The 26,585-nt window shown below is 42.0% G+C and overlaps 1 protein-coding gene across 6 annotated transcripts in view; it reads left to right on the top strand.

Annotated features, from left to right (window-relative positions):
- The window catches only part of DNAJC6 (DnaJ heat shock protein family (Hsp40) member C6), a 59,139-nt gene that overhangs the window by 15,131 nt on the left and 17,423 nt on the right, over nt 1-26,585 (top strand). For all 6 annotated transcript variants that reach the window (XM_075615899.1, XM_075615900.1, XM_075615898.1 and 3 more), the window contains 13 exons: nt 8,950-9,100; nt 10,887-10,936; nt 12,303-12,451; nt 15,830-15,952; nt 17,809-17,942; nt 18,488-18,682; nt 20,476-20,593; nt 21,607-21,686; nt 22,105-22,298; nt 22,427-22,510; nt 23,162-23,593; nt 24,587-24,742; nt 25,467-25,532. In XM_075615899.1, the coding sequence (XP_075472014.1) occupies nt 8,950-9,100; nt 10,887-10,936; nt 12,303-12,451; nt 15,830-15,952; nt 17,809-17,942; nt 18,488-18,682; nt 20,476-20,593; nt 21,607-21,686; nt 22,105-22,298; nt 22,427-22,510; nt 23,162-23,593; nt 24,587-24,742; nt 25,467-25,532 (1,932 nt within the window). The remainder of the gene's footprint in view (nt 1-8,949; nt 9,101-10,886; nt 10,937-12,302; nt 12,452-15,829; nt 15,953-17,808; nt 17,943-18,487; nt 18,683-20,475; nt 20,594-21,606; nt 21,687-22,104; nt 22,299-22,426; nt 22,511-23,161; nt 23,594-24,586; nt 24,743-25,466; nt 25,533-26,585) is intronic.

The following is a 26,585-nucleotide window of genomic DNA, read 5'->3' as shown; positions in this document are numbered from 1 at the left end:
GATAGAGCATGAAAAGACTTTAGGTACTTTTGCAATTTCCATACTCGCCATAATTAAAAATATTTCTTTAGACGCGGGTTTCATTTACACGTGCAGCTTAACATATTACTGGTTATGACCTGTGGAGCCCAGTAAATAAAAAAAAATCAACAGAGCGATTAATCTTCAATGTTATCATTATCCATCGGTTTCATCCTATTTGTTGCACAGTTTGCTGGCAGCATGTTGACTGGACCACTGTGTCCCTTTTTGCTATATATTCCTGTTTGGCAGAGACTTCATACAGGGCAATTGTAAAGCATGAGGATGTACATGAGAACCTACGGGGAGAATGTTAATGGTTGGAGGAGATTTTAAACTACGATGGAAGGGGTGGAGGACTAGAAACCGATAACAATGAACTAAATTAAATAGATCGGGATGGGGAAATAGCAATGGGTCATGGGGTCAAGTGGGAGTTTGGCAAATGGGAAATGCCCATATTTAATACAGATTCTAGAAAACTTCTAAAGACTAAACCCAATTGGAGTAGAAATGCAGGAGCAGATACAGTAAGATAATAGTACAGACTGAAAAACAAAACAAAAACCCTTAAATGCATGCTTGCTAATGCAAGAAGCCTGGCATAAAATGCATGAGCTAGAATTAATAGCTACTGTGCAAGGAAGCAGTATATCATAGGCATTACTGAAATATGGTGGGATGAAACTCCATGACTAGGCAGTTCATTTTAGAGGGTTATTCCCTTTGTTGGAAGGATCGAGCAAATAGAAGGGGAGGTGGAGTATGCTTCTGTGTTAAACTGGATCTAAAACCTATTATAAGGGAAGATGTTTATGAAGAGGATGATGAAAATGTAGAGACCTTGTGGATATAAATTAGCAGTGGAGGTAAAAGAACAAAGAAAATGTTTGTAGGGATATGCTATAAACCATCAAATATCTGTGAGATTGAGGAAGCTACGACACTTTTGCAAATAGAGAAGGCATCAAAGCTAGGTTCATGTTTGCATTATGAGTGATTTTAATTATCCAGGCTTAGATTAGCATTACAACGAAAGGAAACTGTTTTTTGGGGGTGCTTAAAGACCATTACATGATTCAAATTATCGAGGGGCAATACTGGATTTGGTAATAACAAATATTCAAGTCCTGGAACATATGTGTAACAGTGATCATAACATGGTCTCATTTGAAATAAATGATCAAAATCCATATTACTTCGGTTCAACAAAGACTTTAAACTTCAGAAAGGCAGATTTGAATAAACTGAGGCCTAATCTACAAGGAATAAATAGGGAGGATTTTGCAGGGGAAAAATGTAGAAGATAAATGGGCAGTCTTTAAAACGATGTTAGAAAAGCACACTCGTCAGTGTATACCATTGGGTAATAAATATAAAAAAAAAACAAGTCTAAACCAATGTGACTAAATAAACAGGAAATGGACAATAAGAGTCAGGCATTTAGATTCTTTAAGTCAGAAGGGACGGAGGCATCGTATCAGAATTATAAGGAATGTAACAAAAGTTGCAAAAGGGCAATCAGATTAGCAAAAATGGATAATGGAAAAAAAGGATTGTAATAGAATTAAGGATAAACCCTAAAAAGTCCTTTAAGTTCCTTAATAACAAAACAAAAGAAAATATAGGACCCTTTCAGTGTGAGATGGGCAGGCAGATTATTGGAGATAAGGAAAAAGCAGAGGAATTAAACACATTCTTTGACTCTATTTACTAGGGAAGAATCATTTGCAATAGTAGTGCCACATGAGGAAGGAAACAACCAATTGCTCGTTAATATAGGAGAACTGAGGAGGAAGTTCATAGACGGCTTGATGACATTAAAGTAAATAAGGCATCTGGCCCCGATGGCATACATCCAAGAGTTCTTAAGGCATTATGTTCAGGAATGGCCGAACCATTGCATTTAATATTCAAGAACTCCATTTCCACCGTCTCAGTACCACAAGATTGGCGTAAAGTAGATGTGGTTCCTATATTTAAAAAGGGAGCAAGATCACAACCAGGGAATTACAACCTGTAAGCCTGACATCAATAGTGGGGAAGCTACTTGCAGGTTTAGTATGGGATAATATCCGGGAATACCTAATGGGAAACAAAATTATTAGTAATAGTCAGCATGGATTTATGAAGGAGAGAAGTCTCAATCTTTGCTGATTACACTAAATTGTGTAAGGTAGTAGAATCAGAGCAGGATATAATTTCTCTCCACAAGAACTTGAATCTTGGACAGGTAAATGGCAGATGAGGTTTAATACAGATAAATGTAAGGTTATGCATTTGGGAAACCTGAATAAACAGGCAATTTACAAATTAAATGGGCATATATTAGGAGAATCCTTGATGGAGAATGCTTTAGGAGTGCTTGTAGAGAGCAGGCTTAGCAATAGTCCCCAAAGTCATGCAGTGGCTGCAAAGGCAAACAAGATCTGATCTTGCATTAAACGGGCAATGCATGGAAAGGAAGTAAACTTAATTATGCCCCTTTTTTATAAAGCATTAGCAAGGCCGCGCTTATAGTGCTGTCGTCGGCGAAGCTGACGTGACGCTGTGGTTGCTGGAAAAATCAAATTGAAGTGACTTCCAGCAATCACGACCAAGGCGTCAAGTCGTCATGTTGCGCCTACTATTAGCACACGCGATGGCTTCAATACATTTGTTTTGGCGCGACGTCGCTGTCGCCGGCACTAGAAGCGCAGCCTAAGACCACACCTTGAATATGGAGTACAATTTTGGGCACCACTCCATAGAAAATACATTATGGAACTAGAGCGAGTGCTGAGAAGAGCCTCCAAATTAATTGAATGGGATGGATAGTCTGATTTTATGAGGAGAGGCTAGCTAAATTAGATTTGTTTACGTTAGAAAAGAGGCGACTAAGAGGGGATATTATAACCAGTGTTCGACAAACCTATTCATTTGCTCGCCCGGGCGAGTGGATTTAACCCCCGGGCGAGTAAATATTGGCCCAAGCAGCACACGTTTGGTACTAGGTGGCGAGTAGATTTTTTTGTGTGGCGAGTAGATTTTTTGGTGATTTGTCAACCACTGATTATAACTATATACAAATATATTCAGAGACCATACACGGAGCTTTCAAAATAACTATTCATCCCAAGGGCAGTACAAACGACACAGGGTCATCCCTAAACATTGGGGGAAAGGAGATTTCACAAGCAACAAAGAAAATGGGTCTTTACAGTAAAGGCAGTTAAAATGTGGAATTCATTACCCATGGAGACTGTGATGGCAGATACAATAGATGTCTTCAAAACAAGATTGGACATCTTTTTGGAAAGGTATACAGGGATATACCAAATAAGCAGTGTTCGACAAACCTATACATTTGCACGCCCCGGGCGAGTGGATTTAACATTGTGGCGAGCTCCTATTGGCCCAAGCAGCACCCGTGTGGAACTAGGTGGCGAGTAGATTTTTTTGTTTGACGAGTAGATTTTTTGGTGATTTGTCGACCACTGTAAATAAGTAAACATGGGAAGGATATTGATCTAGGGCAGGCCTGCACAGCTCGTAAAGCGAGAAGGGCCGAACTGCTCCAAGGAAAAAAATTTTGGGCCGCACGGGTATCATCATCATCATCATCATCATCATCATCATCATCATCATCATCATCATCATCATCATCATCATCATCATCATCATCATCATCATCATCATCCTCATCCTCATCCTCATCCTCATCCTCATCCTCATCCTCATCCTCATCCTCATCCTCATCCTCATCCTCATCCTCATCCTCATCCTCATCCTCATCCTCATCCTCATCTCTCCTCCAGCACCTCTCATCATCATCATCCTCATATCTCCCCCACCACCCCTCATCATCATCATCCTCATATCTCCCCCAGCACCCCTCATCATCATCATCCTCATATCTCCCCCAGCACCCCTCATCATCATCATCCTCATATCTCCCCCAGCACCCCTCATCATCATCATCCTCATATCTCCCCCAGCACCCCTCATCATCATCATCCTCATATCTCCCCCAGCACCCCTCATCATCATCATCCTCATATCTCCCCCAGCACCCCTCATCATCATCATCATCCTCATATCTCCCCCAGCACCCCTCATCATCATCATCCTCATATCTCCCCCAGCACCCCTCATCATCATCCTTTGCGATACTCCCCATCTATCTCTCATACCCCCATCTCTCCCCCTCACCCACACACATGATACTCCCTCTCCACATCAAACACACAATACCCCCCTGCACACCACACTCATCCCACCCCCCATGCACCTCACATCCTACTACCCCCCTGCACCTCACATCCTTCTCCCCACCTGCACCTCACATCACTCTCCCCCCCTGCACCTCACATCACTCTCCCCCCTGCACCTCACATCACTCTCCCCCCCTGCACCTCACATCACTCTCCCCCCCCTGCACCTCACATCACTCTCCCCCCCTGCAACTCACATCACGTGCGTCACGTATGTACCCTACGGTGGAAGGTAAATCTCTCGGGGTTATTGGGTTTTCAGAAACTATGAGATGAGACTGGTTAGGAATGGGTTTCCTATTTGAAAGAAGCCTTTTTTTTTTTTTTTCTCATGACCTTTTATTGATAAAAGGTCACATGGGAGATCAGTGATTATTACAAAGTGCAGTATAATCAGAAGAGATGATCAAACGTTGATATTGTACTCGCATTCTAGTGTGTTTCAAATATTGCCTGCACCACCTGCTGAATGTAGTCTTCATTCTCATTTTATTCTGCCAAACATTTCATCCAGATTCCTGTAGGACCTATTTTCCTTTTCTTATAAACCTTCTTTCAGCTCAGACACGTTGTGTGCAACTTGTACATTTGTGCTGCTCCTCATTTCCATTCATTACTTTCAGCACTACTGTATTCCTTTAGACCAGGGGTGCGCAAACTTTATGCGCCATGCCCCCCTGCCTGCTCTCCCCCGTGCTCGGGCCCCCCTCCTTACCTTGTCGTTGGCATCAAAAGACGCTGCAGGGTTACGTGACCCCACGGCGTCATTTGCCGCCACGTTCCCATGGCGATGCATCGCCCAAGACAAGGTAAGGGATGTTGCAGGGGCCTCACGCGTTCCTCCGGCATTTCATTTAAATGCCTTGGGGAAGAGGGCAGGGCCTCTGCAACCGCCTCCCCCCACCCCCGAGATATCTCACGCCCCCCAGTTTGTGCACCACTGCCTTAGACCAGGAGTGGCCAACTCCAGTCCTCAAGGGCCATGAACAGGTCAGGTTTTAAGGATGCCCCTGCTTCAGCACAGATGTTTGGGCCACCTGTGCTGAAGCAGGGATATCCTGAAAACCTGACCTGTTGGTAGCTCTTGAGGACTGGAGTTGGCTACCCCTGGTTTACTCTGTGTATATATGCAATTTAACATTGTGTTTCCCAAACAACCAAACATTTACATGAATCACACGGTAAGAACTTGATGTAAGGTCATCTTTCATTGGGAGGCTTGCTTTTAAAAGGTTGGTCCGGTTTTTAAAAAGCACCCTTTTCCCCGTACTGCACAATAATTCATTGTAAACTTGTTCCTTTTTGTTGTTGTTGTTGCCTGTGTGTGTTTCTGTTCCTGGCAGTCTCTTTTTCTGACATTTGAAGGTTACTTATTAATGTACCTATACGTGACGCAGCATAGTACTGATATTCAACTAAAAAGCCAATATAACAGAACAGCGACTATGCTTTAGTGCAGGGTACTCAACTCCAGTCCTCAAGCCCCCCAAACAGGTCAGGTTTTCAGGATATCCCAGCTTCTGCACATGTGGCTCAATCAGAGGCTCGGTCAAAGACTGAGCCTCTGATTGAGCCACTTGTGCTGAAGCAGGGATATCCTGAAAACCTGACTTGTTGGGGGAGCTTGAGGACTGGAGTTGAGCACCCTTTCTTTAGTGGATGACCCCACAGAATAAAGGACATTATATAGTGATTGTATCAGCATTGTTCCTTTAATTGAAACTGTTACAATAACGAATAGACACATTATTCTTGCTGGACGTATTTGGCTTGGTCTATTTGAAATAAAGCCATATTAATGGTATTTTAATTTGATGGAGAATAATCCCGTGATTTGTTGGCTTTCACTCTCTTTAGGGCATGGGTAAATAGGGATGTGATCTATATTGGGATTCAAGTTAAATTGGTGACTTCCATGGCGTAAGACTCACCATTTATGTTGCCAAGAACTACTAGCAAAACATGAGCTTCATTTTGGTGTGAAGTCAATCTTTGAATCGCCATCACACGACTGCCATTCAGTTTTATCATGCAATCTGTGTCGGTTTTTTCTTTTTACAGTGGATTGAAGCAGGGGGTCTCCGTAGCTGAACCCCATGAATTCCAGCTCTGTGCACCCCCTGCTTCCGGAGATACCCAATTAGTAGATACATTTTTTTTTTAATCCTATTTTCCTGTCCTTGCTGGTACGTGCTTTGCATGTAATTCCAGTTATTTACTTGTGATCGGATATCAGACCATGTGATGGCATCTCTCCCAGGGCACGGTTTAATAAATCCTTACATTTTTTTTTTTAAGTTAAGAATTTATCATTACTTACAGTTTCTATTTTAACACCAACCAATGACTGAGTCACCTGTGCTGAAGCAGGGATATTCTGAAAAACCTGACCGGTGGCCTGCCCTTGATGATTGGAGTTGGCCAACCATATATTAGCACGTTGTTGGCATTAAATGGAAAGCAAGAACCTAAGGCAGATGTAAGAGCGTCTTGGAAAATCCGTCTCCGCTTTATGTATTGCTCACCTGGGAAGGTGGGAAACACTTCTAGTTGAGGTGATAAGAAAACTGCAGGCAATTTTGAAAGATGCATGGTTTTATTTTTAAATATGAACAGTACAAACCAACACGTGCATTTCTGCTCGAAAGTAATGCACTTTCCTCTGCAAATATGGACGTTATAAAATGCTGTCATATTTTATTTTTTTATTGGTACATTATCAATTTGAATAAAAGCAAAGTCAACTGTAAAATATGGCAGCCAGCTGACGCATTGTACAATCTGATTTTATCTGTAGCGAACAAGGGAGAAAAACGTGAATATGTACGAGATCAATATTCATGTAACAGCATAGTGATGGAACGCCTATTGGCCTATTTACTTTTAATATCTTGTCACAATAAACCCATTTATATTGAATTTTAGCTTGTTTGCAATGTTCTAAGAGAAAAAGGAAAGTGATTATATCTTATTGCTTGTATTAAATCAGCCGCTCGCCATAGGATGACTCCAAAAATGAACATGTTGCAATATGAATACTGAATATGAATGCAGTCTAACAATCTAGACCAGGGGTAGCCAACTCCAATCACCAACAGGTCAGGTTTTCAAGATATCCCTGCTGCAGCATAGGTGGCTCAGTCAAAGTTTATACACGCTTTATAGACTGTATAGTTAAGTTGTCTATACACCAGTGTTTTTCAACATGGGTTCCCGGGCATCCCCCTAAAGGGCTCCCTGCAATTCTCAGGTCGTTTGAAAATTGTACTAAATACAGAAAAATTTACAATGCATCTGATCTCAGACGCACTATTAGAGAGGGTTGGGGTTCTTTACAATGCATCTGATCTCAGACGCGCTATTAGAGAGGGTTGGGGTTCCTTACAATGCATCTGATCTCAGGCGCGCTATTAGAGAGGGTTGGGGTTCTTTACAATGCATCTGATCTCAGACGCGCTATTAGAGAGGGTTGGGGTTCCGTACAATGCATCTGATCTCAGACGCGTTATTAGAGAGGGTTGGGGTTCCTTACAATGCATCTGATCTCAGACGCGCTATTAGAGAGGGTTGGGGTTCTTTACAATGCATCTGATCTCAGACGCGCTATTAGAGAGGGTTGGGGTTCCTTACAATGCATCTGATCTCAGACGCGCTATTAGAGAGGGTTGGGGTTCTTTACAATGCATCTGATCTCAGACGCGCTATTAGAGAGGGTTGGGGTTCCTTACAATGCATCTGATCTCAGGCGCGCTATTAGAGAGGGTTGGGGTTCCTTACAATGCATCTGATCTCAGACGCGCTATTAGAGAGGGTTGGGGTTCCTTACAATGCATCTGATCTCAGGCACGCTATTAGAGAGGGTTGGGGTTCTTTACAATGCATCTGATCTCAGACGCGCTATTAGAGAGGGTTGGGGTTCCGTACAATGCTTCTGATCTCAGACGCGTTATTAGAGAGGGTTGGGGTTCCTTACAATGCATCTGATCTCAGACGCGCTATTAGAGAGGGTTGGGGTTCCTTACAATGCACCTGATCTTAGATGCGCTATTAGAGGGTCGGGGTTCCTTACAATATATCTGATCTCAGATGCGCTATGAGATTGGGTTGGGGTTCCTTAGCGCTCGTCGAGGTTGAGAACGCTTTCGCTCAGCGCGATCAAAAATATTACGACAATGTGTTTGACCAGGGTGCCCGTGAGCGCTCTCCGCGCTCAGCTGCTTGGCGAGACAAATTATTTTGAATTTGTCGCGCTTGCCCTGGTCACGTGCGCAGTTAAGCCAATGAGGGCGAACCACTCACGTGACGTCACGGGCTCGTCCCTTTCCCCTCACGCGCTAGAGCGCGCTCTGTCCCTGCCTGGCTGCAGCTTTACAACGCATCTGATCTCAGATGCGCTGTTAGAGAGGGTTGCCGCTCCTCAGAATTTCACAGTATAATTATAGGGTTCCTTAACCAAAAAAAAAAGTTAACCGCTGGTATAGTCATTCAAGATCACTCTGGTCCTTCCTTTTGTGTATAAAGAAGAACTTGTGGTAAAATGTGACTTCATCAAGGGCAGAAAGCACTTCATTCTTTGCATTTACAAATGAAAGTACTTCATGATTTTTCCTTTTACAATAGAGTATGCGATTAATAAAAACACAAACTGAAATCTCCCTTTCCTGACGTACGATAGGTGCCTCATCCCCAGACATGGAGTCCAACTATGGCAGTGGGCTCTTGGACATTGTCAAAGGAGGAGCTGGGCGTCTCTTCAGCAACTTGAAGGACAACCTAAAGGACACCCTGAAGGACACGTCTTCTAAAGTAATGCAATCTGTTGCCAGGTAAAAAAATACCTATAATTTTACAAAGAAAAGGCTATATACAGGAAAACAATAGCCTAAATGTACCCTTGTGTGTGTGTGTGTGTGTGTGTGTGTGTGTGTGTGTGTGTGTGTGTGTTCGTGTCCTCAATAAGCACTCAAGGGTACTTCACACATTTTGGATTAAAAAACAATAATCAGTATTTATTATACAAGCAACTACCTAAATATTGACCTCGCCATACAAAATACATCTGTTAAAAACATTATTTATACAAAACTGGGACAGGACAAGATCCACTTATTAACTCTATTGCACTAATTTTATAAATCGGGTTAGATCATATGCACTTTCCAGAATACATACATGAATAATACCATTAAGCCGGCATATTTAATAGGGACACACGACCCACATCAGGAAGTAGCACGTAATATACAGGAATATCTTTACAGAAAATTGCTTAAATGCAGGTGGGTGTGCGCCGTCTAGCAAACAACAAAAATACAAATTCAAACACTAGTGTATATACATAGTCTGACATCCTAACTGCACATGTATGCAAACCAAGGTCAAATATTGCTTAAAGGACATGTAAATGATAGGTCCGTCCTAACCCATGTATCCCTCAGACCAAAGTCCCTGAGGCATACTTCAATCGGATAACTTACTTAATATGAAAAGTAAATTGGGCCTAGGTGAATCTTACTACAATAATGCCCCATATTCTTCACCAGTATGGGCGACCATATGGTGAAGGATAAGGGATTTTATCACCCCACCATATAAACGGGCCCGTATTTAGGCATAGGCCTGGGGTGTCAAATTTCAGAGGGGGCCCTGAATATTTCCTTTTGGGCCGGTGCTTGGTTACAGAGGCTCCGCTCTCTTCCCCACAATTAAACTTCTTGCTGGGGGAGAGCGTGGGGCGTCTCTTACCTCCTTCTGCGGTGTCGCATGGCGATGCAATGACAATGTGACGTCACATGGCGTCCCGTTGTTATGGAAGCGCGTCCGGATGCTGCAAGAGAAGGCCAGGGCAGCAAAAAGGTAAGTGCCTAGGGGCGGAAACTTCTAAAACCGGCCCTGCCTATACCTGAAGGTGACGTTACTACTTCATTTTGTAGGGCGGACTCTTCCCTCTTAACGTGTGATTTCCAGATACGTACAATACCCTATATTTGCTAAAAGGGGAGGGGGGTGAAAGAAGTGACCCTTGCCTTTTGGAAGGACATCCCTTCACATTCTTATGGACACTCCTAAATGTCCATGAACCATTTGTAACTGGTCACTTTTTGATATTGTGATTTGCTGAAAGTTAATTTTGGGGGACTGCACCTTGTAAGCTTCCCATGCCACTCGTTGGGCCCCGATTCTGTATGATCACACACGTTATTGGAAGACCTTTTTTATATACTCCTTTCCTACTATATACCATCAATTATGCCATCAACCTTGACATGCGATACAATTCTAGTGTAAGTTCTGATTGACAGTGTTTTCTTGAAGGCATTATTTGCATATTATAGCTTTGTGTGTATCACAATATAGCACAGAAACAGTAACTCAGGGGTGCGCAACTCCAGCCCTAAAGCCCCCGCCTGCCTACAAGGTCAGGTTTCAACATTTTCCAGCTTTCAGCACAGTTGGCTCAATCAGAGGGGATAGGGGGGGGGGGGCGTGGGGTCTTGAGCACTGGCGTTGAGATCCCCCTATAGTAAGTTATATTTTAGGAATTCAAGAACACAGTAATATTGTGCAGGAGAAATAACTTGCATCGTTTTTATTCTGTTTTCTTTTCTGTAGTTATACTAAAGGAGAGCTTGATATTTCCTATATTACCTCAAGGATTATTGGTAAGCAATTTTACACATTAATTAAAGCTTCCGAATTTACCGATGGCACAGATTTTATTTTAAATGTGCATTCACTCTTACTCCTGGTTTAAAAAGAAAAGAAAAAAAGTCTGCAAATAGTGGTATTATAAGTATATACAGTTCTTTATTTCTTGCTCTTTGTAACACTGTTTTTCTTTGTAAAATCTGCCGCTTTATTCAGGAGATACCAAGTGTTTGGAAAAAAAAAATGACTTTTTTGGGTGGTTAAAAGGGAGCTCCCCCCAAAGCCCCGTGCAGTCTAACGGTTACCATGGTAGTTAGAGATTAAACTAGAGATTAAAACCATGATTTAACAACAACAAAAATGAGCGGGACATGCTTGGGGGAAAGATACTCGCATTCAGGGTTGCCACTACTCCGGGTTTTGGCCACTACTCCGGGTTTTGGGTTTGGCTCGTTAATCTCCGGGTGGCGGCGGGGTGCAGTAGTGTCTCGTGGCATTCTCCTGCGTATCCCCCTGCAACTCCAGTGAACAGGACGCTCTGTGACGTTATGGCGCTATGCGCCGTCTCGTTGCCATGACAACTTGACGCCGCATAACATCGTAGCATCTCGTTGTCATGCCAACCCGGCGTCATTTGACACCACGCAGCCATGTTTACAGGAGTTGCCGGGGGAGATGCAGGAGAATGCCAGAGGATGCCGGAAGACTCCGCCGCCGCACCACGCCACCGGTAAGAGAATTTTTTTTACATTCATCTCCGGGTTAGCCTCCAGGACAAGGTGGCGACCCTGCTCGCATTATATTATTTTAAAGTCTTATACGCGTGTAGTGGGGATCGCTGATTTTAACCTTACGAGTGACCTAATAAAGTACCAGGTATGCCACGGGCAATGGCTCGTTTTTCCAGGGCAGATCGGGCTGTGCCCTCCAAGGAAGTGGCCGACTTGATCAAAACGGAAGCTTACGTTTCCGGCATCCGGGGCCGGCTTGTGTCGTGATCAAGTTACACCGAAATGCTGGAGGTCTGGTGGCACGGGACTCCTGGCACTCCGGGAGAACCGTGATCTCAACCTCTGTTTTAACCCTCTCTGTGACGGTGAGGGCACATGCCACGTGAAGGAGATAAGGTGGCATATAGAGCGTGCCCTCAATATTCTCATGTTCATCCTTGAACAAGTGATATACTTTTTCACAGTAGTTCCTAAACTATTGCTGACCGTTCCAAGTGGATATAATAATTAATAGATAAGCAGGTGCAATTATTGTTAGGAAGTCAATCAACGTGACTTGGGTTTGCGTACGTGTAATTGCATGGAGGGAGAGGGGGTGGAGGGGTGAATATGTGCTGCTACATCCAATATACTTTACTCTCGTTCCCAGTGATGTCTTTTCCAGCAGAAGGAGTGGAGTTGGGATTCAGAAACCACATTGAAGACGTGCGCTCGTTCTTGGATTCGAGGCACCTGGATCATTACACGGTGTTTAATTTGTCCCAGAAGTCTTACCGCAGTGCCAAGTTTCACAACAGGGTACGTTACTGGGGCGCACGGGGCAAAGGAGGCGGCAGGTTTCTTACTCTTCGTGGTTGCAGGAGTTTAACCTCTTGCATGCCAGAGAGGCCAGCAACACACAGCAAAGTGTAGCAGCTACCGCCTGGCATTCAAAGAACCGCTTCAAGGTATGTGACATGTAGAGCTTAGATCCTGCGCTAAACTCTCTGCTTTTACATACCTTGAAGCCATTCATTGCCTCTCAAAGTTAAGACTGGCAACTGTATATGGTATGTATACACTTTGGGGGCTTCTGTATTGTCTCCCAGTTTCACACTACCAACAGCAGTAATTACCTGTGACTATTTGTCATACTTGCCATGTCATATAGAGTAGGGGTGCGCAAACTGGGGGGCGAGATTTTCTGGGAGGGGGGCGCTCGGTGGTTCCAGAGGCCCCGCTCTTCCCCGAAGGCATTTAAATTAAATGGCGGGGACCGCGCAAGGCCTCCGGAACGTTACTTTAACTTTACAGCGACGCGTCAAATGACGCCGCGGGGTGCCGTCAGATGACCCCACGGCGGCATTTGATGCCGGAGCCAAGCAGTGGGGTGGGGGCGTGCGAGGAGGCGGGCGCAGGGTGAAGAGTTTGCGCACCCCCGATATAGAGCATAATTGCGTTTTTAATTATCCGCTGCCCAATGGGTGACGGGCAGTAACCACTTGGTGATTCCTTTCAGCGGTGGCGTTGCCCGCTCCTCACACTGCCCACATGATCATTGCACTAGTGACCACAATGTAAATGTTATCTGTGTGTTTTTTATCTTAATATGTAATTATTCTGCTGTCATTTGCAGCTAGCACAAGGTTGAAACCAATATAAACACAATCTTCTCCCTCCCCGGATCAGTACTGTAGCTTTGCATGATCGAGGTGTTTACACTACAGCCTTGGTATTTTTGATAGCTGAATGCGCTTCTTCTGATTTACACATTACGACCGGCCCGGCAGGCAGTCCTGCCCCCGCGGAGGGGGGGGGTGAACATCTTTTTATATTCACTGCACTATAGTGTCTATATATTTGTTCAGGGGTGGGCAACACCAGTCCTTGAGGGCCACCAACAGCTCAAGTTTTCAGGATATCCCTGCTTCAGCACAGTATTATTTGGTGTGTATAGTTTATTTTTATTTTTTTTAGATATTTGTTTTTTGCTGTATTTATTATTTTATAGTATGCAATTTTGGAACTCAGGCATATGAAATATTAAGTTTTATATTCTACTAATTGTTCATTATTTGGACATCTAATGATCAGTGGCGTGCCACCACATGAGATTTCTCTTTTCTGTGCATCCTTTTGGTACACTTTTATTATCTACAGTTGTACCCTTGTTGCATTCACCAGCTCTACTGATTTACTCTACTTAGTCCCAGATCTGCAGTGCTCCGTTCTCTCCAGGCTCATAACGTGCTGTTATTAAAAACCAGAATGGATGTCATGTTCCCTGAGATCCACGCAAATCCACAAAGCTAATTATATGCAAAAACAACTGGCGTTGGTGATCTCCTTAGCATAGGAATAACGCCATGTGACGTTAGCGTTAAATAACATGGATTAAGCCTGTCTCGCCCCAAGGTGGCGTTACGCACTTGCAGACACTGAATAGGTGCTTTAATAAAAGGGAAGACGGGAGAGGAAAAGAAGAATCCTGTAAATAACAATATGATCGGTATGATTTAACGAACTGTGGTCTTACACTCATCCAGACCCGGTAACAGACCTATTTCAGGGTCTGGATGCAACTCCAAGTTTATCTGTGGCCTAAGTAATCTCTCGTTCAATCCCTGGATTAATTTTAACGAAGCTCTGTGGATATGCGTTGTTAATGGGAATGCATATCATTAGCACAAACATCTGTTAACGTTATAACGCAGTGCCGGTCTTAACAAAAACAGCATTTAACTCTGTTATTACTTAATAATACGTTAACTTAAGTTGGCCATCGTTTAAATCAAGTAACAGAGCTCTGTGGATATGAGCCTTAGATAGTACCCAGCAGTGCTCTTCCATCCTGAAGGGGTTACTGTGACGGTAACTTTGTGACAGGCTATTAATAATACACCAAAAATATACCTGGGTTGAACTGAACGAGGCTTAGATATGATAAAATATAATTTATTCCTTGAAAAAGGTGAACACACGAGATATACAAATAACAAACAAAATATAGACCCTTACTTAAGATGGAATGATGAAACAGCCACATCTGGACTGGCAGTTCATACAGCAATCTTCAAAATCACCAAAAACACGAAAGACAATAGCCATAGGCTGAGCCTGGTTCTTATACAATTATTTTCCATTGAACACAACCTAAACCCTGCCCCTCTCATAAATCAGTGGTGAGGTTGACAGTTTTCCCCAGAGTAAAACTCCTCCCACCCTAGGAAGTTTAAAAACTGCTTTTGCTATCTAAATAACTTCATAACTTCAGTTCAGTAATACTTACTGGCACGCGAGACATATTAATACATTCCGGCACGCATGACGCTCCCAATGAGACTAAATATTACCGTGTAATACTAAAATTAAGAGAGATATTAATATCTGTCTCTTAGGACCTGCTAGACATCATGTGTCTGTAATCGTTATTTGCGGCTCGGTCCCCCGGTTACACATATGTAATTTTTTAGCATGTTCAGCCGAGGACATCTCATGGTATTCTTATATTTAATAAGGTCACTCATTCTGATATCTCCTTGCGTAACCGCGCCCCTGGCCCCCATAACCCCTTTCAAGAAATCTTTTGAAGCTGGGCCTGTGTGTAGCGAACATTTGTCACAGGTGCTATATTTCACACCCAATGCCCCAGACTTGGGTCCTAGCTGTCTCTACCAGCAATATACCTTTGGCCTGCCAATTAGGTATTAACATACTGTACACTACACCCCCTCTGTACTTTTCACACCCAACTTCAATCAAGCCTGTTGAAGCCCAGATATTTCTGAAAAGACATCACACATATTTGTATTTTCCTAAACTGCAGCTCATTAACCCCTTAAGCCTCCCGCATCAATCCCAGTGTATGTGTTGGGGCAAACACTGGAACAGAAACAATACATTTTTACAGGGGAATATACATTAGGATGCTGAAGCAAGGTAAAAACACATTACAGGACCACAGTCCAGTTAACCCCTTACTTCCCAGGGGAGAGTAGGGGTGGCCAAATGGGGTGTAACCCCTTTAATCCCAGGCCAAACCCCCTCTACCATGACAGTTACGGCGAATTAGCATAAAGTTTAGACTTGGCTTCTCTAATTATTTGAGGCTTTAAATGATTTTACTGAGACAGCCACAGAAAGCGCAGTAACTTGAGCATTACCATTGTAAGACGTGTCTCTTTTTTTTCCATCTAGGTATCTGAATGTAGTTGGCCTATAAGACAAGCTCCTAGTTTGCATAATTTATTTGCGGTTTGCAAGAACATGCACAATTGGTTACAGCAAAACCCCAAAAATGTGTGTGTCATCCACTGCATGGTAAGTCACTTGATTAACGTTACACTGAGCTATGAAAATGGCCAGGGGAGAATGCCTGTGCAAATGCTTTAGATGGCAACGCTGAAGACGACATTTCATTGTAAAAAGCAGCATACTGTAAATTTTATGAACCGCTTACAAATAACATCAATTGAGAGAAATATGCAAATAATTGCCACACTTTTCTTGTTATGCATCATATCTGTGAGGGTTTGTCTGATACAGAACAGTCACAGATAAGTATTCCATATGTAAGAACTATGTAGATTTTCAATAGTTATGCTATTTAACAAATAGATCACACATACACTATAGGCATGGCTGTTGGGTATCATTTCTAACTATCCATTTGTGAACTTAGCCCTGCTTGTATCACTAATGCATGCCTTGCACACAGTATGTGGATACAAACATATTTATGTAACCTATAAACAACCCCACACATACCTTAAGGCTGGGGGTGGCCATCTCCAATCTTCAAGGGCCATCAAAGGGTGGGTTTAAAGGATATTCCTGCTTCAGCACAGGTGGCTCAATCAATGTCTCAGTTAGAATGACTGGGCCACCTGTGCTGAAGCAGAGATGTCCCTAATACCTGGCCTGTTGGTGAACATTGATGATTGGAGTGGGCCACCCCAGCCGTAAGAGTTCCCATGATCTGTTGTCTTTTATGCTCCTTGTTAATCGTTTTAATTTAGGTAGTTTTATTAATTAGTATTTATAGAAAATGGGCATCTGAAGAGCAATAAAATAAAGACTATTTAAGTAGGAAGATTTATTGTAAGTGTTACATGAATAGGAATTGTTTTTTAGTTTTATATAACTAGACTTTCCCTGCTGAAATCCCGGAGGGACCGGCAGTGTAAGACTTGTTAAACATTAATGTTTGTAAATTGTATTAAATGAAATTGCATTTCACAGAATCCACATTTACGTTCATTTTATATACAGTATGTTTCATATTGTTTCTTTTCTAAAAAACAAACAAAAAAACCCCACAATTTACAATTAGAAATCATGTATTAAATGTGATTGCTATATTCTTTTGTGGCAATTAAAATATGGGGGTGATTTATAACTGCACACAGGGAGCCTCTGACCCAGCAACTTAGAAGGGGTCTAAAGGGTTAAAGTGCAGTAAAACTGGGTGTGAAGCAAAAAAGAAAAGATTGGTGATTTATAACTGACATACACAGTATTAGTAAGCTGACAAACCCAGTGCTGTGTGTGTGTGTGTGTGTGTGTGTGTGTGTGTGTGTATATTATTAATTATTATTATTATTATTATATTGAGTGCTAGTGTAGGACCTACTGAAATGGATTACCATGACGTGGTCACAGGGTTCAAATATTTTGGCCAAGGCATTGAACTACATGACCCATATTTATGAAGAAAGAATACAGATAACATACATAGTAATGTACTAAATAATTTGCCTTATTGGATGTAACATTGGGACTCTTGTCTTTTGGTGATTTTATAACACACCTTTTTTTCCCCGACGCAACACTTAAAACTACAGTAGATTATACCTAAATACGGGAAGATAATCAGTCATTAAAGTTGTTGCATTTTTCCTAAATCAGCAGACCTAATGTATTCCGACTACAACATATCCCTCACCTGTTTATATGACCCTGGTCATTTGCTTCACTGCCATGAATAACATAGTTACATAGTTACATGAGTAGCATGCTTCCTGATTACAGTGTTTGTTCAGGAATCAGATAGAATTATTAATGTTTTTTACAACATACATCTTCCATTGACTGTGGCTGGCGCATGCGTTACAATACTCCACGTGTTCGCGTTTTCAGAATCACACTAATATTTGCTTGTCCACTTCCCTTCATAGGATGGCCGTGCAGCTTCTGCAGTCTTGGTCAGCGCAATGTTTTGTTTCTGTCATCTCTTCTCTAATCCTGTTCCTGCGATTCAGTTGCTAAACGCGAAGCGCCCTGGAATAGGGCTCTGGCCGTCGCACAGGAGGTATGACATCTGGTCACATCTGTCTGAACCCTCCTGTCCAAATCAGACTGTCTACTGCAGGGGTGGGCAACTTCAGTCGAGGGCCACCAACAGGACAGGTTTTCAGGATATCCCTGCTAAATCGAAGACTAAGCCACCTGTGTTGAAGCAGGGATATCCTGAAAAACTGATCTGTTGGCGGCCGCCTGGTCTACAGGGGTTTCAAGATTTGCTTTAAAACCCATTTAGCGCTTCTATAAATGAGCAGCCGGAGCTGTGCATCAGATGTAATGTTTTTAATTAATCCAATAAAACATTATAACAAAAAAATGTATGTTTTGCTCCTTGTCCCAGTGGCTTATTTGGTGGACAAGCTGTTCAACCCAAGTGCCCCACAATATATTACTGCAGTGTATCTTCTCTTACTCCACTCAAATGTGGATGGACCTCCAGTATATCTGATATAGATCTTTGCAGATACTAATCAGCCCGGAAAATTGTAAAGACAGAATGGGGGTAACTGTTGCTGTGGAATAACACTGTAGTTTCCCGGTTTTATGTTGCAGGTACATAGCATATATTTGTGACCTGGTATCTGACAAACCTGCTGATCCTCACTGCAAACCCATTGTTATCAAATCTGTCACCATCAGTCCAGTGCCGTGTTTTAACAAGCAGAGGAACGGGTGTCGCCCCTTCTGTGAAATTCTTATTGGAGAAACTAAAATTTTCAGCACCGCGCAGGACTATGAGCGAATGAAGTATGTTATTTTATATTTGCTGGGTTTCCTTTGTAATATTAATGTACACAATAGATTTACACAAGATAAGCAAGATTCTCTCATACTATTTTTAGTTTTCTAGCAGTGGGACAAAGTGTGATAGTATTAGAGTCCTTTTTTTGCACCTTGAATTTTGCTCTTTTAAAATGCAGATAAGAGCTTGGTCCCAATCTTTGTTTACCTTTTTCAAGTAACTTCAATGACTGTTTGCCAGGCAAACCTCTATCGGGAAGAACAGACAATGTAAGCCAATGAATGATCTTCGCATTGTGTTATGGTGCCCAATGTAGACCAAGTTTACTTTGCTCAGTGCTTATTTTATAGGAACATTTTACATCTCAATGTCTTTTGGTACTGAGCTGTGTTCTCTCGCAAGACTCACACAGGTCAATCACTTTTTAGTGTTTCGTCTGTCCCGCAGGTATAAACACAACACTAAAAAGTGCTAATAAATTCTATCCCACTACCTCCACCATTGGCACACCTGTGAGCATGTGACTTGTATGTGTAACAAGGTTTAATACACACGGCTATCTAGCTGACCCACTCTTCCCCCATGCAGAGTCCCTCAAATGAGTGATATTCAAAGTTCTATAACCAAATAAGCATCTGATTTTTTTTTCCCTTTGAGAATACAAGTAAGGTCACTTTGCATTGAACGGATAAATGTTCACCTATGATGATCTTGCCAACTACTACACAATATCAGATGTATCACAATCTATCACAAATATAACCTTAAAACTCTGCTACCACCAAAAAATAGTTTCAGGCCTTACCTGCAGAGTTTTTGGTCTCTGACTATGAAAAATGCCCCATATCCATCTTTCTATACTACTTAGAAGAATGCCATCTTCACTGTTGCATTGGTATGATTGAAATACACGTGTAGACGCCACTTTTGCCAACGCACCTTCTACTTTTTTTTTTTATGAGCAAACAAACCGAGTTATAACCTAGACCAACCTTTCGTTTTTGGTCTTCACTTCAACTTTGATAAAGCGCTACCCAGTGCGAAACGCGTTAGAGTAAAAAACGAAGGACATCAAAGGGTCTCTTATGTGCCAGGAAAGCTGATTTCTACATTTGTTTGCTCTCCAGCCCCTCTTTCATTTCTCAGAGCTGTGCACTGCCATTCCTGTTATTTTTTTTTTTTTTTGGTTCTTTGAAATAGACACCACTTTTGCCAACACAACTTTACTTTTGTATGCGAAAACAAACCGAGATCTAACAGAGACCAACCTATCATTTTTGGTCATAACTTAAACAGCGGAACCCACTGGTTAAAAGTATATACTTAACCTTTTGTGAACTGTATGGTATGCCACATATCTCATATTTAGTGAATTAATTAGGAAAATGAAAGATTAACTTCACCTTTCTCTTCTACTAACGGGGGATGGGGGGTGAGAATCAAGAATTGGGTCCCCTTTGTCGCTGACACCCAGATCCTCTTGTAGGTCTGGGTACTGTCACGAGACCTCCATAATATACACATCCCACCAATGATAACCTGGGGTTAATTCTAGTACTCTGGGTATTTCTACCTGTCACCCTCATCTAAAAATCTCCTTGTTTTATGGGCCAATAACATTTAAAAATGGGTCATTTAAAAATGTCTGTTAACCCTTTGTGTCAAAGATTAATAATATTTTTATGGTATCATGACAGTACTCTTGGGTACTAAAAGGGTTAAGAGGTGCACTGGTTTAAAGGTGATGTATCACGTTTACTACAAATAATAGTTTTTTTTCTTCTTTTGTTTGTTAAAGAGAGTATCGTGTTCAAGATGGCAAGGTAGTGTTCCCCTTGGGAGTCACAGTCCATGGTGATGTTGTAGTTTCCATCTATCACATGAGATCTACCATTGGTGGAAGACTTCAAGCAAAGGTAGCTCTTAACCACCCTTCATTTTTCTCCAGTCCTGAAATGATATCTGTGTTAATTACAAATATATTTAGTACCAAGGTTTTATTGCTTGATAGAGGCCAAATAATAATAGATGTTGATACCATCTCAAAATTTGTCTTACAAAATATATTGAAAGAATTTGACCATGTATCAGAAGGCTTTAATATTCTGAACTTAATGAGAGAAGTTTGAAAGATCCAACCTGTCTCTAGAAATGTGGTATGCGTTTGTAAACTAATAATACCTGGACCCCCCATTTGTTACTTTCATTACATAATGTAGATTTTTAAGCACATTGGAACAAGGCTCAACCTATAGTATCAATGTGCGTAAAATATAACTTTTAATAGCACATCAAAAAACGTATGTAAAAAAAAAGGAAAAACCTGTATTATAACAACCTGTGATGCATTACATGGCATAATTTGGAACCAATGGTCTTTTACGAGATCTAATAAAAATGTTCTTGTATTTGTGATGCATTACATCTTGTGTCCTGGCAAATTTCCCATAAGGCTGAATAGGCTATAGCTTAGAGGAGCAATTTTGGGGGGAGAAAGCGTGTGTGTGTGTGTGTGTGTGTGTGTGTGTGTTAGAGAGCCTTACCTTTTCTGGAACGACACCCTCCTGTAGCATTGTGTCACCCTCCTGTAGCATTGTGTCGTCATGGTGACCAGATGTCAAATGATGCCACATTGTCATGACGCCGTGAAGTCATGACCATTAAGCTATGGCGGAGCGCCACCTACGAGCGGCAGAAATTTAAATCCGCCACTGGCTATATGCCTCTTGTATAGTTTTTTATATTTAGAACTCACTGAGCAAAAGTCAGAGAATACTCAAGTGCTTTCATATAAAATGTTGTGAGATTTGTTAAAATGTTGCCCACACTGTAATCAGCAGACCGGTAACTTTAAATCTGATTGTCTTTATGCTACACTGTTGCATGTTACTTTGTCTTGTCATCTGCTATTCTGTTTTTCAATTTTTAGATGACAAATACTCAAATATTGCAGATTCAGATTCATACTGGATTTGTATCACTTGGAACTACAGTATTAAAATTTATCAAGTAAGTATTCATTACAAAAACCCTGTATCTAGTTCCCCCCCCCCCCTTAGGCACTGTGTCAATACTTGTCATAATGCATTATTTGAACTGCATTAGAGCTTATTAATCAAATGACCAGATCCTTGGCTAAAAAGAGAAAGTATCCCTAATTAAAAAAATAACCGTGAGGGTCTCGTTCGATTCTATGGGCATTCCGTGTAGCCCTTTAACCTTCGTGAAAGTATTGCAGCATGGATAATAAATGAGAATATTGCAAATTACTCTAAATTGAGTGCTTTTGATATTTGGTTTAACGGTTCAGTCACTGGGACGAAGTCTGTTTTTATCCAATTTGATCATTGGCGCCAAAGTTTCTTCTTCTGTTTTTAAAAGCATGACATGAATTTCAGCAAATGTACTGCTACTTTTTAATCCATAGACCTGAACTGGATGCGTGTGACTCTCCGGAGAAATATCCACCGCTGTTTCACGTGATACTGGATATAGACATCGAAGCCACAGATAGGGACATGGATCTTACTCCTCCGTGGGACAATTATACATCAAAAGACATTAATCCAAGCATTCTTTTTTCTTCTCATCAGGAACAGCAAGATGCTCTTGCTATACCTGGTAAGAGTTTGACTATTGGTATATTGTTGTGCATATATTGGGACATTTTGTTACTAGATGCTGTGTTTTTTTAATTTTTTTAACGTCCTCTGATTTGCATTAATACATTTCCTGTTTGTATGTTACAGGCCGAGCACCAGTCGAGCCGCAACAACAAGATAACATAAAAAATGTTGGGCAGGGTGCATTTTTTTCATCTTTGAGTTGGCAAGGTACTATATGAAAATAATACTATCATTTTGATTGATATTTCTAGCGTACACATGGAAATCAGACCCATGAATATTAGAAAGTGTCACGATTCCTTTATGAAAGTTTTATGTGACTGATATAATATTTTTTAACTTTTGTATTTTAACCTATGCTACTGTGACTGCTCAATGTGCACCCTCCGTGCCAGTCTGTGCTTCTGGATACTTTCCGGTCCACCAACAGGTCAGGTTTTAAGCATATCCCTGCTTCAGCACAGGTGGCTCAGTTGAAGACTGAGTCATCTGTGCTGAAGCTGGGTCTGACTGAGCCACCTGTGCTGAAGCTGGGATATCCTTCAAACCTGATCAGTTGGTGGCCCTTGAGAACTGGAGTTGGCCACCCCTGCTTTATGGCATCAGGATGCATCACAGAGGCCCTGACATCACAGTGGCCCCATCCCCCTTGTCCATGCCTCTGATCCTCTTTGGCCACACCCACCACCATGCATGCCATGTCTGGCAGCTGTGGGGAACCTGAGAAGTACCATTATATTTTCCATAATGGGCTGTACAGCCATTTTTCGTTTTTGATTTTATACCGTCACATACAGACCACTGGATATCACAAGGAGATCAAACACATTAACAAGTATACTTTTTCTTTTGATTTAGATCAAAAGTCAGACAAGACTGGTTCTCATCCTGTTTCAGAGGATCGGGCTGCATTAGTACATGAGGAAAGTGAACCATCAGATGATGAACTCTTGTCCCTCTCCAGCCAGCACAGTAACACTAGTGGGGACAAGCAACAGGGTACCCCAAAGCACAAAAAAACGGACCCTCCGGCTCCCCCTGCCCCACCTGAGGATGCTGATCTTCTATTTCTTGATGGAAGTTCAGTGAACAACGCTGCTCCTTCTCAACCAAAACCTCCCCCTTCCAACTCAGACTTGCTAAATGATCTTTTTGGTAGTGTGTCTCAAGGAGCTCAGCCAGCTGGTGGTGAAACGCTGTTTCATGCAGGTGGAATGGGTTCTGCACACTCAACTCCTCGACGCTCAGCAGCATCTCCCTCTCCATCCCAATCTCCCAAAATAGGAGAAGGTAATTTAGAAACCTTTTATAAACAAAGATCATGCATTACCCAAACCAAGGCGTGGAGAAATTGTTGTATCCTCATTTCTCCATGCCTTGGTTTTAACGTATGTTTTTTTTGTCTATTATTGCTATACGTGCGCATGGGCTTTTTTGCATTTTTCCATTTAAGGGATGCTTCTGTTTGTTGTGAAAAAAAAACAAAACCAAAAAAAAATAAAAATATATATATATATATACAGGCATACCCCGCTTTAAGTACACTCACTTTAAGTACACTCGCGAGTAAGGACATATCGTTCAATAGGCAAACGGCAGCTCGCGCATGCGCCTGTCAGCACGTCCTGAACAGCAATACCGGCTCCCTACCTGTACCGAAGCTGTGTGCAAGCGGGGAGACTATAGAGCCTGTTACACATGCGTTATTTACATCAGTTATGCACGTATATGACGATTGCAGTACAGTACATGCCTCGATAAGTGAAAAAAGGTAGTGCTTCACTTTAAGTACATTTTCACTTTACATACATGCTCCGGTCCCATTGCGTATGTTAATGCAGGAGATATAGATATATATATATATATATATATATATATATATATATATATATATATATATATATATATATATATATAAAACAGTGGTCGACAAATCACCAAAAAATCTACTCGCCACACAAATCCACTCGCCCGGGATATATATATATATACACACACACACTGAATTACGCCATGTGGCACGTGCGATGCCTATATCTATATCAAAATAAATAAGCGCTTACAGTATGTCTCTGTGGGGGAAGATACACCGATGAATACATATTTTTAAATGATTCAGAATCAGTGATTTGACATTAGGCTGAAACGATTTATTTGTTTTTTGGCGTCCTTGATCTCAGAAATATATATAGGGCTCATTTTATAAAGGAACTCCAGGAACAACATTCTGGCATGCTATGGGCCGAATATTTTATCTTTTAAAAAAATATTTTGACTTTTCAGCGGCAGCATTTGATTTATTTGGAACTAGTCCTAAGAAGCCAGCTCCGGACCTGCTTGGTACCTTCCTTAGTACTTCAAATACCACAAGTGGTGATGTTTTTCTACATACTACAAGAAGTCCTTCACCTACAGTGCATGTTGATCCATTTAATATGGGTAAGATATCAATATTGTCAAAGGTTTTTTTTTAATACAAGGGTCACAATGGTGTAATTGTTTAAAATAATAATCTTAGGAGGTTATTCTTTAAATTCTTTTATGGGTTAATGCACGCGAACCAAACTTCCATTCAAGACTGTGGGAGTTGATGGCCGTTCAATGTGTTAACTTGTAACGGAGCTTCATGAATCTGGGGGCTAGTGTTGGGTCATAGAGTAATTGTGGAGGAATGAGACACTCTTACGTGCCTACTTCTCATATGTAATACAGCACAACCCTATCAAATACACAAGGACAATCATTGGCTGCCGATTACATTCCAGTAACCGCTCGAGTCCAACGGCACTCATACTAGACAGTTTCTTGTGCTTAACAAATGTGGCTGACATAAATTACCCCCAGGTTCTGCATATGTTAATAATGATATTTTTGGGGATCTCCAACACCGTTTCTTGCAGTCTAACCAATTACAGGCGACAGCATAATTCAAATGAATGGGGCAAGGTTTAGACCGCTTCACCATATATTGATTATGAAATAAAGGCTTTACAGGAAACTATTGTAAATATATACATTATTCCTTTTTTTACTTGGGGTAGTGACCTGCTGCTTAGTATACGTATATGATTAAATTGTGCCTCAGGAAAATAAGCAAACGTTCTTAATAGAAGGATGCTAGATGTTGAGCCATTAATAATATCCATTGTTTTCATTGCATTAGCTCCTCCTTCGGTCGCTATTCAGCCTGATGTATCTGGACCTTGGGATTGGAAGAATACATCGCAAGGTACATTACATCATTCTCATGTCTGAACTGTATATTGTGTTGACATGTTATTTGGTTGATCTTGGTTTGTGCCACAGAAGGAACAGTTCCAGCAAACTGTCAAAGGATTTGTTTCCGTTTGTGCGCAGTCACAACCAGCCCATTGCTATGCATGCAACCACTCTAAGGCTTGGTCCATAGTGCAGGAGCGCATGGCGTCGTACGTGCCTGTCGCCCAAGCGATGTGCGCACTCAAGGATGGAGGCATGGTGGACACGTCACCAGACTGGTTCGCTCTCATTGGCTGAACCTCTCACGTGACGCGGCCGTGGAGCAAAAAAACAAAATAATTTGGTCTTTTCAAAAATCTGCCGCTCCATCGCTCACGCGCACTATGGTCGGCCCGATAGAGCTGCTGCCATTTGTTCGTGGTCGTGCCCACTGTGGCCGCAGCCTATGAAGCTGCTTACTCCGTCCATTCTGTTTTTATGACCTTTACTGGACCCTACTAGGACTGTGGTTCTTTGCCTTTTTTCTCTTGAGGCTCCCCTAATCATAGTTCTCAGTTGCTGAGGCACCCCTACAACAGCACAGACTCGCAGAAAACACAAGACAGACAAACTCGCCTCTCTCCTGTCCATGCTGCTTCCTCCTCTGCTTGGGCCAGCCCCACATGCTACTGACAACTTCCCCGATTGGCTGCTGCTGAATAGTGCAGCCAATCAGGATGGAGGAGACTACTGAGCCCCCTAGCAACTACCCTACTCTAGGAGAACCAGGAAACCCTATGGCACCCATTTGACCCTCTCACGGAACCCCAGGGTGGCATGGGATCCCCGTTGAAACACTGTACTAGGCGGTAACCTCGCTGTTCATACGGTTACTTCTAGAACTGCTTTGTGTGTTTTGATTGGCATCTTATGCTGTCTGAGGAGAATGGGCATCTCCTTATCTCAGCGTGTGTGTGTGTGTGTGTGTGTGTGTGTGTGTGTGTGTGTGTGTGTGTGTGTGTGTGTGTGTGTGTGTGTGTGTGTGTGTGTGTGTGTGTGTGTGTGTCTGTAGGTTGGATAAGCA

The sequence above is a fragment of the Ascaphus truei genome, chromosome 10 (genome assembly GCF_040206685.1).
Source record: "Ascaphus truei isolate aAscTru1 chromosome 10, aAscTru1.hap1, whole genome shotgun sequence".
In the NCBI taxonomy this organism is placed as follows: domain Eukaryota; kingdom Metazoa; phylum Chordata; class Amphibia; order Anura; family Ascaphidae; genus Ascaphus; species Ascaphus truei.
This window is presented reverse-complemented; position numbering and strand designations above follow the sequence as displayed.